General features: G+C 37.5%; 1 protein-coding gene across 2 annotated transcripts in view; it reads right to left on the bottom strand.

Moving 5' to 3' along the window:
• Positions 1-17,119, bottom strand: part of AGPS (alkylglycerone phosphate synthase) — an 82,806-nt gene that overhangs the window by 25,801 nt on the left and 39,886 nt on the right. For both annotated transcript variants that reach the window (XM_035566998.2, XM_035566987.2), the window contains 8 exons: positions 16,734-16,823; positions 12,892-12,982; positions 9,329-9,449; positions 9,177-9,251; positions 7,499-7,570; positions 5,621-5,700; positions 2,694-2,774; positions 895-1,020 (listed from right to left, as the gene is read on the bottom strand). In XM_035566998.2, coding sequence (XP_035422891.1) covers positions 895-1,020; positions 2,694-2,774; positions 5,621-5,700; positions 7,499-7,570; positions 9,177-9,251; positions 9,329-9,449; positions 12,892-12,966 — 630 coding nt within the window. In that variant the 5' untranslated portion in view covers positions 12,967-12,982; positions 16,734-16,823. The remainder of the gene's footprint in view (positions 1-894; positions 1,021-2,693; positions 2,775-5,620; positions 5,701-7,498; positions 7,571-9,176; positions 9,252-9,328; positions 9,450-12,891; positions 12,983-16,733; positions 16,824-17,119) is intronic.

A 17,119-nucleotide genomic window follows, 5' to 3' on the forward strand; every position in this document is an offset into this window, starting at 1 on the left:
GCCAAGCTCATTCGCTGATAGTAAAGTGTTTGTTCTGTGCACAGAACAGACATGTTTGTGAACTACAAGATGATGAAAAAGCCTGAGGTGTTAAAGATACGACTCAAAAAGTGTGCTGCAGGAAAGGGAAGGGAAAAAGAGGCAAGGAAGGGCTATTATGAGAAAGAGCTAGAAGTTCAAAGCAAGGAGGCAGGATTTGACTTCGGTATACTCACTAAAACAGAAAAAGTATTTTTTAATTCAAAATGCTTTAGGAAACAATTTACCTGGTTTAATATAAAGATGAACCATTTTAATGCTTAAAACAGATTTAAGAGTAGAATACTGCTATTCCCAGTCCCTTGCTTCCTTCTTCATTGCCCCCACATACTATGCAGTGGGATTACAATTCACTGTTGTGTGCACAGAGGATCAATTAGATCAGTGTGCTGATTTGAAGAAAAACAATCTACTAGCCTATGGAAGTGGGAAGGCAGATGGAACTAGCTTGCTGTCAACATGTAGTGATTCCACCAGACAACTTCAAGCACAACAGGTAGGAGAGAGCATGCACCTTTTGAAACTACCCTACATATTTAACAGAATTATTACACTGGATTAATAGAGAGCATGAAACAGTGGAAGAAGGCAGCAAGGACAGGATAAGACAACACAGTTCCTGAAGCTAGCCAGTGGGTACCAAAGTGAAGCTTTTAGATTAGCAATAATGCTTATTAGTACTAATACCAAAAGCTAGCAAACAAGCTCCTGAGTCAAGATTTGATGCCAAAACTGTATCACTTGTTAACAGAACTGCAGTGTATTCTCCCTTCTCCCTCTCACTTGATGTCATTACACAAGTTAAACCACCAACCAAAAGAGTAATTAATTAGAAAAAGTATTAGAAATATTTACCAGATCTTCAATGTTTCCATAGATGTTTTTCTTCATGCCTGATGCTCGTGTTGCTACCCATCCTCCTAGTGAACTGAACTCCATGGAGTCTGGTTCATGGCCTGTACAGAAGCCACTTTCACCAAGCTGAAGAGAGTAAAAATACATTCTACAGAGCTTGCATTTGCTTAGTATTGAATATTTTAGGTTTATTTTCTTTAAAAGAGCAAATATCCTGATAACACACACAATTATTCAGGCGCAAATTTTGTCTTTGATATATAAACGAAATGCAAATTGATTCTGCTCCTCCTGTGTATATGTTGTGCTATATATCAACCTATAATACTCCTCCTCCATATTTTAAAACTAAGACCTCTATTGTTTGTAAGAAGGTGAGAATTCAGATACATACAGAAAAAAATCATAACTAAGTAACTGCCAACTTTGCACAAATGCTGCCAATAAATAAGGCACTTAATCTCTTGTTCTTTCCATTCTAATGTGATATGCAGCAGGTCTGCAGAAAATGTGAGCAAATTGCCTGTACTTAATTCTCTCAAGGAGTGATGTGTTTTAATATACAGCCATCTGGTTGGGCTTCCTGTATGCAACGCTGTCAACTATTTGTGATGCAGATCACGCATTCCTGTACATTAAGTAGTCACTTGTTTCTCATTTTTCTGTATTAGCTTGGCTTTGCCATCTGCACAGCACCTGAGGTTGATTGGATGCCCTTAGAATTGCAATACCAAAACTGTTGGACAGAAAGAATTAAAGACCCAGCACTTTCACATTAAGTGATAACTATGTTAGTGTTTGAGATGACCAATTTGCACTGGGCAACTGAAATACCCACATCCAAGTAGATACCACATAATGTGGGTTATTAACTATGTTCTGTAGCACGAAGTGATTCTAACTTTAGTGATTGAAAGTTATGTCTATGTAATGTCTATGGTGACTCATCTAGCTCATGGTCCTTTCTCTTACTGGAAGAGCTTGTGACTTTAAGTGCTTCCTGATCACATTAGGGAAGTGTTGAAGCCTTGTCATACCCTCAGAGGACAATAAGTTTGCTTCAGTCACAGCTTACAGATGTCTACAAGTTGTACAAACACAAGCACAGCAAGAGACTATGTTTTTGAATAGTTGTAACTGACTGGGCATGCACAAAGCAGTAGATCCAAACTCATGCGAATTACACGTTCCACCTACCTGCCACCAGAACTCAATTTCTTCCCTCCAAGCCTTGCCTGTTTCAACTACCTGTACTTACCACATGTTCATAGTATTGACCTTTGAGGGTTTTTTTGTTTGTTTGTTTTACCCTACTCATCTCTATCTTGCTCATGCTGCCCTAATGTGAAAATCGCTCTGTGTTCTAGTTAACACTAGCAAGCTGCAAAACAGTCTTTCAAGCAGTTCCCTTTGCTGCACTGTCCAAATGCATATCTGCATTCTATCTGTATTTCAGTGGAAGTTTGCACAGGTGTTAATCATCACAGTACTCAAATTGTAGTACACAAAACAAGCACAATGTGTCACGCCTGGCAACCACAAGAGTATATCCAAGGTCTGAAGTAGAAAGCATAGTGACAATTCATAGGATGTAACAACTTAGTGTACGTCTTTTGCGGCTACATCTAAAAGAAAAATTGTAATTTAAAAATGTGTATCAAATACAGCATCCAACGTGGTTCCTAACTATGCATGTAATGTTCATAACCATGTATGTAATGCAGCGATTTAGACAAGATATGAGGAACAACAAAGAATGATATGGAGAAATACCAGATGTTTGACAAGTTAAAAAATACCTGTTTTTCCAAATCTTGTCCAACAATGCCAGCTTCCACACACGCTGTTAAGTTTTTCTCATCTATCCAGAGAATCCGATTCTGTTGGAAAGCCAATCAAAACTAAGAATCAGTGTTAAAGATTTTTGTTTATTTCCTTCCCTAATGCTACACGATCAAAAATACTTGGTCATATAAGTTACTGTTAATACAGTTCCAGTTATTACAGCAGCAGAAGCTGAGCGCTCACTCCCTCACACAGTGATACAACAGGTTACAATTCACAAAGTCACTATTGTAAGTGAATAACATTATAGTTATTAGTCAATTCATACTGGGAACGTTTATAGAAACAGTGCAGAAAATCCAGAAAATATTAAGCCAAAACTCCTACAGATATTAAGCAATACAACATTTTTCCACAAAGAACACAATTTAAGGTGCCTGAATCCAAATATGTGGACATTGGATATACGCCAAGGAAAGTATTCTTGAGTATAATCCCTGAGTTAAACAGACTGAATGGGACGAAAGATATGCTACAGGATGTCAGAGAATGTACACACTGAAGAAACTGAAAACCTGGAAGGATTATACCATTTTACTGACCCATCAGCATAATCTACTAAACAGGGAAAGAAGCAAACACTAAATGATACGCTAAGAGTAATTATCAATGAGGACAATCCACGTGAAGTAGAAACTTAAATCTGGTTTTAGCTCTGTGTATAGCAAGAATGCCACAGAAGCTTCACCTTCAGTTCTTCACTGATAAGTAATTGTAGAGTTATTATCCAGGACTGAGAGTTCAGAAAAAAACAGCTTTATGAAGATAAATCAGTAGAAAAAGGAAACATGCAACAACCCTTTACTTTGCAAATTCTGGAACAGACTACAGCATAAATACTGTATTTATATTAACATGACATCACAGAAATGAAAATAATAGTATGTGTACTATGTACTATGTCTGTCTCCCTGAATAAAGCTAATATCACTCATTTTCAACAAGAATTACCATCTGAAGGACCACTAGAGCCACATTTTTACATTTATATATACTACCATATACTAAGTGTAGATATTACACATTCACACAGTGACTTGGTAGGTAAACTGCTGGCAGTTTGGTTATTCAACTTCAGCATCTTTCAGAAGTCTTAATTATTATACAGAACTTAAGCCTTGACTTGTTGACAAAAAAATACATCAAGCTTCATTTGCCAAAAACAACACTGCCCAACATTCTTCACATTTCTGGATACAGTTCTTCTACAGTCATGTATGCAGTTTCCATATAGTACAGCTAAAAACTCACTATTTCTTAATGCTTACAGTATTTATGCTCTGAACTACATGCTCCGTGGTGCATTAGAGCTGTCTACTGCAGCAGAAGACTGCTGATTCACCTTTTACTCAAAGACATTTTATTTTTATATGTATGCCCAAATTGATGTCAGATGAGAAGTTTATTATTGAAATCAACAAATTTCATGAAAATGAAAGGATACAGGGGAGCTCCTACAAGTGTTCCAAATCACTTCTATGGCACTTGTATAATTTTGCATTATTATATTGCATAGAAGGAGAACAGCTCTAGCTCCAGTTTGCCTTGCTTTCTCAAGTGGCAAATGTGGACATTTTGTAGTCCAGCTTAAACTATGAACAATTAACTTTAAAACAATTCTCTCCCCTCAATAGCCAGCTGTTTTAACTCTGAAAACACTTTCAGTTTCAACATGGACTACTTAACTGATCTGAGATGCTACATAAATGAGTTTTTATGCAACACAGACCCTACATGTAAGACAAAGATAACCATTAACTGCCTATTAAAACAGTAAAACTTGTCTGATCAACTTAATTGCCCCGGGAGTGCTTTCCACCCTAGTTTCTTTATTTTCACTCCACATCAATGACCACAAAAATGGCTTGGCAGCATTATTCAAGATGCATTCAAAAAAGCGGTCTGTTTCCTGACCTGATATATATAATTACATGTCTAGCCAACACAAAAGGATGATAGCAGGAGTTTAGTACATTCCTCTTCCACCCCCAAACCAGATATTAGTCAAAGCTGTGGGCGATGAGTCAGTAAGTTCAAACAAAGGCCTGAGCCAATATTGTACTCTGAATTTCACCCCATAGGTGAATGAAGAGTTTCCTTCAATGCACAACTACTGCCTTGTAGAAGAAAAGTCACTTTGTAGCCAGAAACACTCAGAAGCTACTAACTTAACCCAACCATCATGGAATAAGCAGAAAAAAGGGAGCCAAAACCCAGGTATTACCTTGAAGGACAAAGGAGTTAAGTTCTGCAGGAGCTAAGAAACAGTACAGCTTAACATTAAGAGACACAGAGCTGTTTCTGAAGCATCTCATTACTATGTAACCACAAAATGGTCATTTTACAACTATAGAAGTTCTTTATAAAGGAAAGCTGAGAACTAGGACTAAATTTTACAGAACTTAATTTCCGGAATGCCGTAAAACTATGAACCTCACGTTCTTGAGATGATATCTACACAAAATCCAGATTTTTATTTCATTTCTTAAAAAAGTTAATCCTGCAGGTTGAGTTATAGATATTACACCATCTTATCATCCTTTACTGTTGAAGTATATTTTTAGGTCTGTAAAAAACAGCGTAATTTACAAGAACAAATAGCTTCCTCCTAGACTTTCACTTAACTCCGACAATTCCAATATAGAAGAATAGTACCTTCCTCTGATTTTGACTTAAGTAAAGCTGCCATAAGAAGGTTCAACAGTAGGAATTTTTTTTCTAAGTACACAGGTCATATAAAGTACAGGGCTAGCTTAAACAAAATATCACTTTAACTGAAGGAGCACTGATTTAATCATACATGGTACAAGTTAATACATCTCAGATTTGTTCTTCAAAGAAAGAAATTTCAACTTTTTTTCCCCCCAGAAGAGATACATACCATTTGCGATGTATCCAGTGAGACAATTGTTCTTTTTTCTTCTTCAGGGCATTCAAGGGCACTAGAGACACTTGTTCCCCCTGAAAATATGCGAGGGATATTGCAATTGTAAAATTCTCAGGTAACCTCTTCCCCACATACCCATCCTTCTCTCCCTCATTTCTAACATTGAGCTTAATAAAGTAAGATCACTGAAATTAACTGTTTGAAGCTAATGATTAATATTCTAAAGCTGTCCTTCTGACTTGAGAGTTTCACAAAATCAAGGCAACACTGTAGCAAACAGAAGGCTTTAACAGCTCTTGATAACAAACCATGAAATTGTGACCATCTCATCTGCTGCTGTAAAGCCTGGAGCAGAATTTACAAGCAGGGAGGGATAAGAAATGAAGCCACCCAAGAAACAGAGATAGCCGTTTCTATGTATTCTTCTGAGAGCACTACAAAGGGCACTACAGCCCACTTTCTAGGTGGAAGTGAAGAGGTCTACTTAATTTAGGAATGCAAGACTTACCTGAAAGCAAGAAACAAACTGAAAGAGTGTAACTATAAATATGGATGAATAAAAACAAATACCAAACTTCTCTGGCGGTTTCTAGTGCATCTTCATTGCATGTTGCAGAACAGTGTCCAAGAAGCCTTTGGCTTCTCAATGACTCCAAAAGCCATAGGTAAAAAAGAGACTAGAATACTACAGAGAAGAACAAGCAGTGGCAAGTACAGAGATGGTGCCAGCTAATAAAACACGAGTACTCTTCAGCTGCATCAAGACACATCATCTTTGTTTCCAATAACAGGAAAGATGATATTTTAATACTAACCCCTACAATAGCTTTGGAAGTTGACCGTAGTTAAATATACCAGATTAGACAAAATCTGAAGATCTTCCTGTATCCCGATCAGTGAACATGAGCTAGTCAATATTGCTGCTCTCACCTATACTCATTTACTGGTACCAAAGATGATTTGTAGCAGTCATACAGCTCTCCAAGTGTATCTGGCAAGCATTTTAGGGAGAAACAAGCATCATATCAAACTAATGGAGCCGAAATGACGTTTGTATTCTCAAATAGTAAACATCCTTCCTACATGAGCCTGCAGCATAAGCACCAAGGCCTAGACTTATCACACAGAATTAAGAGTTCTTGACAAAACACTTTTTACAGAAATAAGCTTGTGAGAGCCAACATCCCATGTTACCTGCTGTCCAAGTCAAAACCAGGTAACTCACACTACCTCAGCGGGTTTAGAGGAAACAACATACACAATTAATAACGTGAACTTCCTTAGAAGTTATTTAGACTGAAAAGGACCCAGATTATACAGGCTTTTGCTTATGTTCTACAAAACCCAGAACATTTCCTGAAAACTCCTTACAAGAGGAACATCTACTCTAACTTCCAAGTTGATTAGTGTCTAAAAAGAAATTAGAATTATGGTTAATGATTTTGCAAAATTGTGTCTGACAACTATCCTCCTTGGACCTACGAGATTCAACAATACACTGCACTCTGATGAACAAACTAATTTATAGGTGTTTGTGGGAACAGAGCACAAGAAATGTATTAAAAAATACCTTCAACATAGATAATTGTCTCTCTTATTTCCTAGAAGAGTTCCAAGCACAGAGGTAGATTTCAACCTCTTATAACCTCTCCTTACACCCCTAATATTCATGGTTTTTACACTTCTGACTTTTGCTAAACTGAATAGAGCAGCTTTTAATACTGCAAGAAAATTGACAGCACTCAATGTACTGCTAATAGATCTAACTTTTGAACTATAGATACATTACTAAAACTGCAGATTTAATTGAATTGAAGTACAATACTTTTGCACTAGTGATTTTAAACAGATTTGAGATTTAATAATACTTACCACCAAATGGTATTATGCAGAGATTATGTTTACATGCTAATTCCACAATTTTAACTACATCTTCATGGCAAACTAAAAACAAACAAACAACAAACAGTTAAAAAGAGGATTTGGACTTATTACTGTTGCTTAAATATCAAGAGTCTAGATACTCAGCGGCTCCTCTTCTGACACCAGAAAGGAAGACATTTCAAAGAGGTAGACACCAAAGGGCTGGACCAAAAATTAGCAAAGCTCTACAGTAAAAGTAGAATTGTTTCACATCTAAATTATAAAGAAATTACTATAGACTTGGTCACTGCTCACAGATTGAGACCTTCTGGGAATTCTCACGGCAAGACGGGCTACCAAACAGTTAACAATTGAGGTATCTTGGAGAACAAGTTAAGTTCAAAGCTTTATTGAAAATAGGTTGTCCAATCTATTTTAAATGAACTTAATCCTTTTTGAGAGCTGAGCAACAAATATTTTTCTTCCTGGCTGACGTTCCATTTCAAAAGTAGACCTACTGGTCAAATTTACTTTTTCAGAATGTATTGTACATCAGGTCAAAGGCGGAAGCAGAAATGCACGTGCACAGGGAAGGAGAAGGACTATCAAACAAAGATCAGATGTAACATGTACCTGAGTGTTTGCAAACTGCAGAGAATAAGCAAGACTGACTACATAGGCTTACAAACTCTGGCTATTTTGCTCTGGCCATACAGATCAGCTCTAAACCAATACAGTCATTTTATTTCAGTTGCTTTCAGAGCTGCACAAAATAAAGTGGAGTGGTAATGAACGCTGTTCATAGTCACCAATGCTGTCATGTCAGTAACTGTCCTCAAATATTCAGAAGCATCTTACAGCGTCTCTTTTTATCCTTCCCATGCAATTTTGTTTTCCTAAATAAAGTATGAAAACTGAGCTAAGACTAATCTTGGGGTTTCTAATACAGTGCAGCTATTGAAATTTCAGAAAGTAATAAAAGGAAAAAGAAAAGTTGGATTCATACAGCTTAGGTACTTAGACCAGGTGCCTTTTTCATTAGCTACTGAAGAACAGCACATGGAAAGTAGGTCCTAGTGACCTGAGAAATCTGACTTGCAAACAGAAAATTCACATGAGTTAGCACAAAGTTTTATCGGTTTAGATATTTGTCTTCTACTAGATAAAACCAAGCATTACTTTCTGCTACACGTTCTTACCTACAACAGCATTAGCGATTATTCTATTCTATTTAAAATGGGTCTAGCCTGTACTCAAGATTGCACTGCCATTTCTTCAAGTCAATGATCCTTTGTAAAGTCTTCTGATTGGAGTCACAGGTGTCGTACTTTTAGAATTACTTTTAAAGAACTGCATGTCATAAGACCAAATTCTTTAATACAAACATTTCACCACCTTCCTATCATCACATTCTCCTTTAAAAACAAGATTTAGGGTGTCATTTAGACAACTATTCTTGCTGCACATACAAGTTCACAATATGCTGTGGTTACTCAAGTCATGAATTCAGCTTTCATCTGAAACTTCAACTATATTTAATGATGAATTCAACTTCCTCATGAAGCGAATCCTTTAGGTTCTCTAAAGATGAGTTAAGTCAATGAACAAAGATAGCTTCCCCATGACAAGAAAGCACAAGAATTCATGAACAGTTGAGAAGGAAGAAGAAAAAAATAGTTAAGCTTACCAGGCCATACAACTATATCAGGAATTCTCTTAAACATTCCTTCCCTGAGAACAAATATCTCATGTAGGCAGTGACCTGAAGCACAAACAATAAGTTAACACGTTCAAACAGGAAGCATCTAAAGTACACTTATATAAATGAAGTTCTCTTACCATGAGCTCTGAATACCCTATCTTCTGCATCCTGTGAATATGAGATATTAGTGGCTCTAAGATCCTGAAGAAATTCTTCATTTACAATGGATGGAGGTACATCATTAACATTTAAGGACGCCTACGATACAAAAAATATGTTAATTAAAGGTAGGCTCCCTCTTACCGCATTTCTGTACAAAATAAAAAATAAAAAAAAAACAGTTTACCACTAACTGATACCAAAATATAGCTATTTGAAATTAGAAATACAGAATTTCTTTTCCTCATCTTCAGCCACTGATCCCATTTGTCCTGCTTGGTATTCAGCTGACTAGATGCACACAAAGTTTTATTCCAGTAGCGCATTCTTTCCCTTTTTCTTCCTAACAGATTTGGGGAATGAACTAGCTTATGAGGGCAGACTAGACAAAATACTTTGTTTTACAGAATTCAAGAAAAACAACTGCCTGAATAGGACTAAAGACTCTCCTGTTGATAAAGGTTAAGGTAAAAATTCCTTTTTGAACATAAATTCCTCCTACAATACAGAGAAATACATACTAAGGCCACCATATACTATGCAGATTCCAGTACTTTTAGTTCTAGGTACTTTCAGTTCTGTTTCTACCAACCCACTTCCGCTCCTTCTGTCACATACCAGAAATTTAAGTGTGATTGATCTAATATAACAGGAATGCTTTAAGTAGACCTCACACATCAGCAAGACTTCATAAAATCCTAGTGCAGTCATTAACATGCAGGTGTTTTCAAAAAACCTCTAGATAGAAGTCCTGATCAGCTCCTTGGAAAAAAGTTTTTCAGCCTTCTACACACACACACATCCAAGTTTCCTTTCCTGGAATAAAGAGTTTCACTCCTCTTTGTTCTGCATATAGCCTCCAGAAGTGCTCATACTTTTTGCCAACATGTAACTGGGGGCTTGTTAAAATAAAAGCATTGAAGATAGCACCAGTTACCAAGCCAACAGTGAGGGGAAAAAAAAAAAAAAAAAAAAAAAATTATAGTCTCACATCTGCCACCATGGCAGTCTGTTCTGAAAGGGATGGTTCCTAGAGCAGTGAGATCTGAAGAAGAGAAGATTTAACCTTCACCAGGAAAGTTTTCAAGTAATTAGATCCACAGGTTGCCTACCAGGGTCCACCTCAGAAGAAAGCACATAAGGTTACACAGAAATTAAGAGTACTTATAGGGATCACTTAAGGAAAGAATATTTGCATTAGTTACGTTCATGTCTGATGGCTCACAAAGCCTCAGAGGCACAAAACGATAGCCAAGTGTTTGTTTTACATTCTTCATACGGGACACATGACCTAATGAAAATACAGTTTTAATAATGATTTACTCCTGGGAAAAAGAGAGGTGCTGTTTTGAATGGCTTTTTAAGGGTGATGCTGTACTTGAAATAAGGTGTCAGACATCTGAGAAAAAGGCTTTTCCCTCCAACATATTCACGCTGTCACCTACAAATAGAGAAGCTAGAGATTGTGTTGTTCAGGTGAGAGGCATGCTGCTCTTAAGAGATCATGATTTTAGGGGCCAGTCAGAATAAACAGATGGGAAGTCAGGTCTTGGATTGCTGCTCTTAGCTCTTGCTAGTCTGCTATTAATGCACATTCACACAGCACCGTTTGCTAACCCAAAGAGCAGAACTCTTAAACTTGGAAAACATGAGAAACAAACCAATATGAAATGAACAAAGATCTTTAAACCGCTTTGGTAAAGAAAATCCCCGCTAGCTCTGCTTACATTTTCTAGTTTAAACTTGTTTCTTCATGGATTTTTGTAGACAGAACCATTTTGTTTCATTTCAAGTTGAACACCAAATGCTGGAAGATCTTGGTTTTCAACAGGAGGAAGATGAACTACTTAAAGCTATAGCATTTCCCTATGGATAACTAAGTACCTTGATTTTTTTCTTTTTTGCAAGCATTTTAGTCCTCTAATTTTTCACCTTCAAGACTGAAAATTTAATATTCATATAAATCCTATGCAGAATTCCAGGCAAAAATAATTTTATTTATTCTTATGGGACTGAGATATTTTAAAGATTTGTACACTGAAAGGCTTGACAGGAAATCTACGTGAACCAGGTCTAAACTGCTGTGTGTAATAAATCTAGACTGAAAAGGAAAAAATGTCATCAGGCCTTGAGCATCAGAAAAGCAAGTACATTTACTATTGTTAATTACAACAGAAAGGTTGCATGCAACAGGGAACCCTTGCAGTCCATAGAACAGAGGCAGGAAGAGATGAGACAGAAAGACATACGGACCAAGAAGTCCCTTTCCTGCTGTTGTTCCTATACCTGAGTTCCTTTATGCTCTGATGACAATAGATGGTGAAAACCAATACAGTATGACAACCTGAAATATAAACCAGGAGCTATCAGAAAGACATGCAAATGGGACCTGCAGTAGTACTTGAGAATAGCTATGAGAAGTTAGATATGAGAAGTCCAGATACACACTGGAGACTCCAAAGAATTGTGTTCTGCATCAAGGTAGCCAGCCTGTTTCAGACTGTAACAAAAGCATCAGAACCAGAGGCGCATGGTATAACAGGAAAGCATGCAACACTGATGGCAGATATCCTGCGAACCAGCTCTTCAGGGTGTGTTGTGGAATCAAGATAGTATTCAAGAATCTGCCCTAGTCCCCCAATTCTGCTTTATTCTGTATTTTCTATACATGTAGGAAGGGAACAAGTGCCCTCAGGACCACTGGTCACAGTGAATTAAAGCAATTTTGCTCTGAGCACCTGCCAGTTAAGACCAACCTCAGTCAAGGAAAACAACCCCATCAAGACAAACATTTCTGAAATATATTGGCACATGGAGAGACCATAAGTTATAGCAGATGAAAGAATGGCTTGACTAGCAGAAGACTGAAGTGCTCAAGTTTTCAGGCCCAATGAGATGACCTGCTTCAGGGAAAACAAAATTTTAAACTCACTCAAGTAATGGCTAAAAAACCATTACCAAAGCAGTATCGCTGCAGTCACTGTACAGTCGTCATACAAGTATAGAGCACAGCCTGCTTCCAGTGCTGCTTAGGCAGTTACTGAGTCAGAAGCCTGCAGCCTCAAAGGAATTCTTCCTAAAATGACCTCACTCCAAGTTGAGTTATTCTTTTTGAAAAGCATAATATGTATACTTCAGAAAACCCAGAATATTCTGATTTTTTTTTGAACATTCAGTTCAATCTTAGGTATTCTGGTAGCCAGTTTTCAGCATCCAGATGTGAAAAAATATTACTGTCAAATAAGAACTTGGATAACATTAAATACACTAAAAACACCGTACAATTGAATGTCACTGTATCTTCCACCTATGTTATCACAGTCATACCAGTTGATCTAGAATGACAAGTCAAGCTAAATCATTGAAAGTTTCATGTAATATTTCTACACCAAATAGCAACTCTGAAGTGTTATAATACACAATTTAAATCAATTATATAGAAGGCGACATTCAGGACAAACAGCTGAATCATCTTTAACAATCTGGTTTTGACAATCACCACGACTAACATTCAAGGGAACTGGTTCAGCTATTTACTTACTCTAGAGGTAGTTTTGTGCTCCAGACTTGCTCCAAAGGTTTTTTCTATCCATTCCTTAAAAGTTGGCAATACCATACCACCTAATCTGTACCTGAAAAGTCAATATTACATAGGGTCATTTTAAATTAAAAGAATGTATGTCAGATACACTTCTTTTGATTCTAAGTAAGCACAAATAGTAAGTTAGATGAAAAATTGGATTTAAAGAAGTCTGCAAAGCTTCTGCTCATTTAGTTTTCATGCAGCTGCATAATTTCTTTGTATTTATATGTTCTATACTTCACACAAAAATCAAATCAAATGTCAACAACTTAGAAATTATGTTCCTTCACGATATTTGGGAATTGCAGCATGTGGCTTTTCAGACATTCCACCCCCCCATCTTCATTTTTAAGAAAGATCTCCCAGTAATGTAGAAAGTGTCATAGTTTACAAGTCAGTTACAGATAGAGGGCATGTATGTATAGACACATTGAAATGTAAACCAAAGAAACCTCAGACACACAAACCCAGCTCAATATACCTTAGATGGTTTCAAGAAAAACAGAGTCAAAGGTTCCGCTCTCACCCTCAGAATGCATCAAAACCCATCAAGTGCCATGAATGTGTCTGTCACAACCCCCTTGGCAAGAGCTTAGCCATGTGACAGATGAAGAGTTAGTTACAAGACAAGGGACAGAGAAGCTGTTTATAATCATGCATACCAAATGCAAGAACAAGTGAGGCTGAGCCCATACTTAAACCCTAGTGAGGTAGAAACTTAATTGTGTACATCTGCACACCTTGTGCATGTTTATGATATATGCACAAGCATTCTCTGAAAAAAGGAAAAAAAATACCCTCCTTTGGTATCACGAGTTTTCAGCAGTTGAGAATCCTATAGTATATAACGTCACTGCATTAGGCCCCATGGATCTTTCTTCTATGATCATTTAATTACCATAGCTATCCAGTTATGACCCTGTCCTTCTCAGCTACAATTAAGTCACCGGTTGCACAAAAAAAAAAAATTCCTTTTGTTTCCTCATCTTAACTACCTTCCAGCTCACCTCATTGGAGAAAAAAAAAAGTATTCCTAAAGATGAAAGGCTACAACTATATCTTAACTCAGCTAGACTCTTCAGCTTGGAAGGCTATGTTCTGTGATCCCTCTGATCCCTCCTGTGACTGCTGTTATATATCATCATATCCATACAGAACAGGTAAGCGAATTCTGTAGACAGGAAAGCACAATAAGCAACAAATGTATACGACAGAAGTTTAATGTAAATTGGAAGTCTGCAATGGTATAGAGCATCTTGGCTCAGCTTGGTGTTTCTTCTCTAGACATACTTTTTGGTGTTGCCCACCTATTGCTACAGCTAGCTTACAAAGGTAATCTTACCTTTAATTTGTCCTTGAATAAGTTAACAGAAATCTAACAACTTCTAACTCAAGACAGACAAAAGTCCCAGGAGAGAGGGAGTTAGTGAATTTACTGCACAGAACACAATTACGATTAGTTACTCAGGGGTAAGCTTTGTACATATGTTGATCGTGCAAGAAGTCCCTGAAAACACAAAGCAAAACAAAAAACCCACCTCACTTTCCTCCCTAGAAAAAACAGGTTTATTTGCTCAGACAAGTATCTTCTACCTCTGGTAAGATAGTAGAGCCAGTAATAAAGATCATTTGACAGGTAGATAAGCATGGTCTATTGGGACAGTCAGCACAACTTCCATAAAGAGAATTCCTGTTTCACTAACCCCTCGAGTTCTATGACTGTGTGAAAAGAAAGTGAATAATGGGGAGGGATGCAGTGAACACACTCCTCTGGATTTCCACAGGGGTTCTACCTCAATTGCTAGTAAAGAAAATATGTTGCTACAGTACTGAAGGAAAGGTTCTTCTTCAGGCTGAAGGGTCAGGGCTTATTGATCACTGTCCAAGAGAGACTCAGGAGTGCAACTTGCCACACACTGGTCCTGGGTCCAGTTTACATAATTCCTGCATCAGTGATTTGGAACAAACAGTGGACTCTCCGAACAGGTGAACGATACTAAGGTCTTCCAGGTAGACATAGCACACTGATAGTATTTTTAAGGTCCCAAGCTCCTTCCTAACTGAGCAGACAAATGAAGAAAGATGAGCTGTGATGTAACCACAAGAACAAACAAACAAACGAATAAAGTGTTACATGCATATTTTGCTGAACTAGACTAGTAGTCAGTAAAGAAAAAAAAAATCAAGGCAGGTATGAGAAACAAGACAGATGATTTTTTTTACACTGATCTGCAGAACCCTGGTGCATCCCCATCTTGAGTCCTGTGCACGCTTTTGGCTCTGCATTTCCAAAAACATGTAAAAGAGCTGGAGAGGGTTCAGAGAACAGCCACTGTAAAGACCAAGGGGCCTTACAAGCACAGACTGGAAAGGGCCCAGGACTCCTCACAGCATGGAAGAAAGGTGGAGGAGGGGATACAACTGAGTCTTGTGCAAACAACAAGACTGGATACTAAAAGGCATCTCCAACATAATCTTTGCAGATGCTACTGGATTACAAGCGCGATTGATCACAAGAAGCCAGGCTCCCATTCTTTCTTTAAACAGCCCCACCTTTCTTTCACCACTGAGAGGAACTACTCCATGAAAACCACACTGGTGGGGGCCAACATGGCCTTTCTAATACTTTCTCATACAGTTAGAGAAAATGCAGGTGGGGGGAAAAACACCATTCTCCCCTTTTTCTACAAGGGCGACTAGTACTCGTCAGTTAAACAGCAGCCTCAGTGCTTCCTCATGAAAAAAAAAAAAAAAAAAAATCAAGTCTAGCCCTACACCTTTGCCTCTTTCAAATCACCCTGCCTAAATTCTTCCTGTGCAGCGTAACCTACCCCAGATAAACTAAAGACATCAGATGAAAGCATGACTGGCAGAGTGACAAGGGTCAGAATCCTGGCAAAAGGAGAGATCGTCACGATCTCCCTGAATAGCATACAGTAAACTCATGCCTTAGTTAAGGCTTTGCATTTTAACCTGGGCCTGAAAATTAAGAGATTCAGCGTTAGTGTTCAACACCAGAGACAGATTTTTTCAGCTTTGGCTCAAACTAGCTAATGCTAGTTTACAGAAACTCAAAGAACAAGGAGGAGCTTTTCTGAAGGACAGTACCCTAGCAAACTTATTGATCTTCCTTATTATCATCATCATTATTTTTACTCTTACTGAAAGTATATTATTTTTTTTAAACTAAAAAGACTGCAAGACTCCTTTCCTTTCAGGCAAAAGGGAACAGTAAGATACCAAGTGACAGGCTTAAAATACACTGGAATAAAGTAAAGAGATCTTGAAGTAGAATTAATGCTGTCTTTACTGAAATGGATATTTCTCAGGAAAACAAACTTGCTCTATAAAGGGCTAGTAGGCAATAGATCAAAAATGTATGCTGCCACCACAAAACATGCAGCTGTAGAGCAATTTTTGTTTTTAAAACTATGAGGATAGAGTAGCTCCATGCACAAAGGTTAAGAAACCTAAAACAAATCGGAAGTTTAAGTAAAGCAACTTGCTGACTTTCATGAGATTCTCAAAACTGGCACAACTCCACAGAACTGCTGCATGTTTTCCTAAATCTTTAGGTGGTGGTGCAGATTCTTGGTCTGATTCCACTCCTCCGGGGTAAGTTTCACTGCTGTGTGTAAAATTCAGTAAACCTGTTAAGTGCAGAACTAATGACCTATTCTATGCAATACAGGAAGCTTTCTGCTGCTTTCAGCTTAACTGAACAGTGCAGTTTTTAAACGCTTTTCCAAAAAATTACTAAATTAAATACTTTACTCCACTGATAGAAGTTTCCAGCTTACCTTTTTCCTGTAAATTCTGCTTGACCCTTCTTATTGAATATGAATTTTGAGTCATTATACCCCCATCCATTCCACTTCAGAAGTTCTTGCCTTAAAGGAGAAAAAAATATATATAAATAGTATAAATATATATAAATATAGTATAGTATAAATAATAGTATAAATATATATAAATAGAGTGTTACTGACAATGATCAGTGGTGACTATTTCAAAAAAAACTTTGCAACTCAAAGAAACCTCTGCCTCAAGGCAGCTGTAACTCCAGCTTTACATGCAAGGTAACTGGGTGCTGATCAATTACCAAGGGCATTCATTACAGAGATAACGCTAACATGGGCTGCTGACATACTACCTGTGCTGTAATTAGACTTGCCTTAATCAGAGC

The sequence above is a fragment of the Cygnus atratus genome, chromosome 6 (genome assembly GCF_013377495.2).
Source record: "Cygnus atratus isolate AKBS03 ecotype Queensland, Australia chromosome 6, CAtr_DNAZoo_HiC_assembly, whole genome shotgun sequence".
Taxonomy (NCBI): domain Eukaryota; kingdom Metazoa; phylum Chordata; class Aves; order Anseriformes; family Anatidae; genus Cygnus; species Cygnus atratus.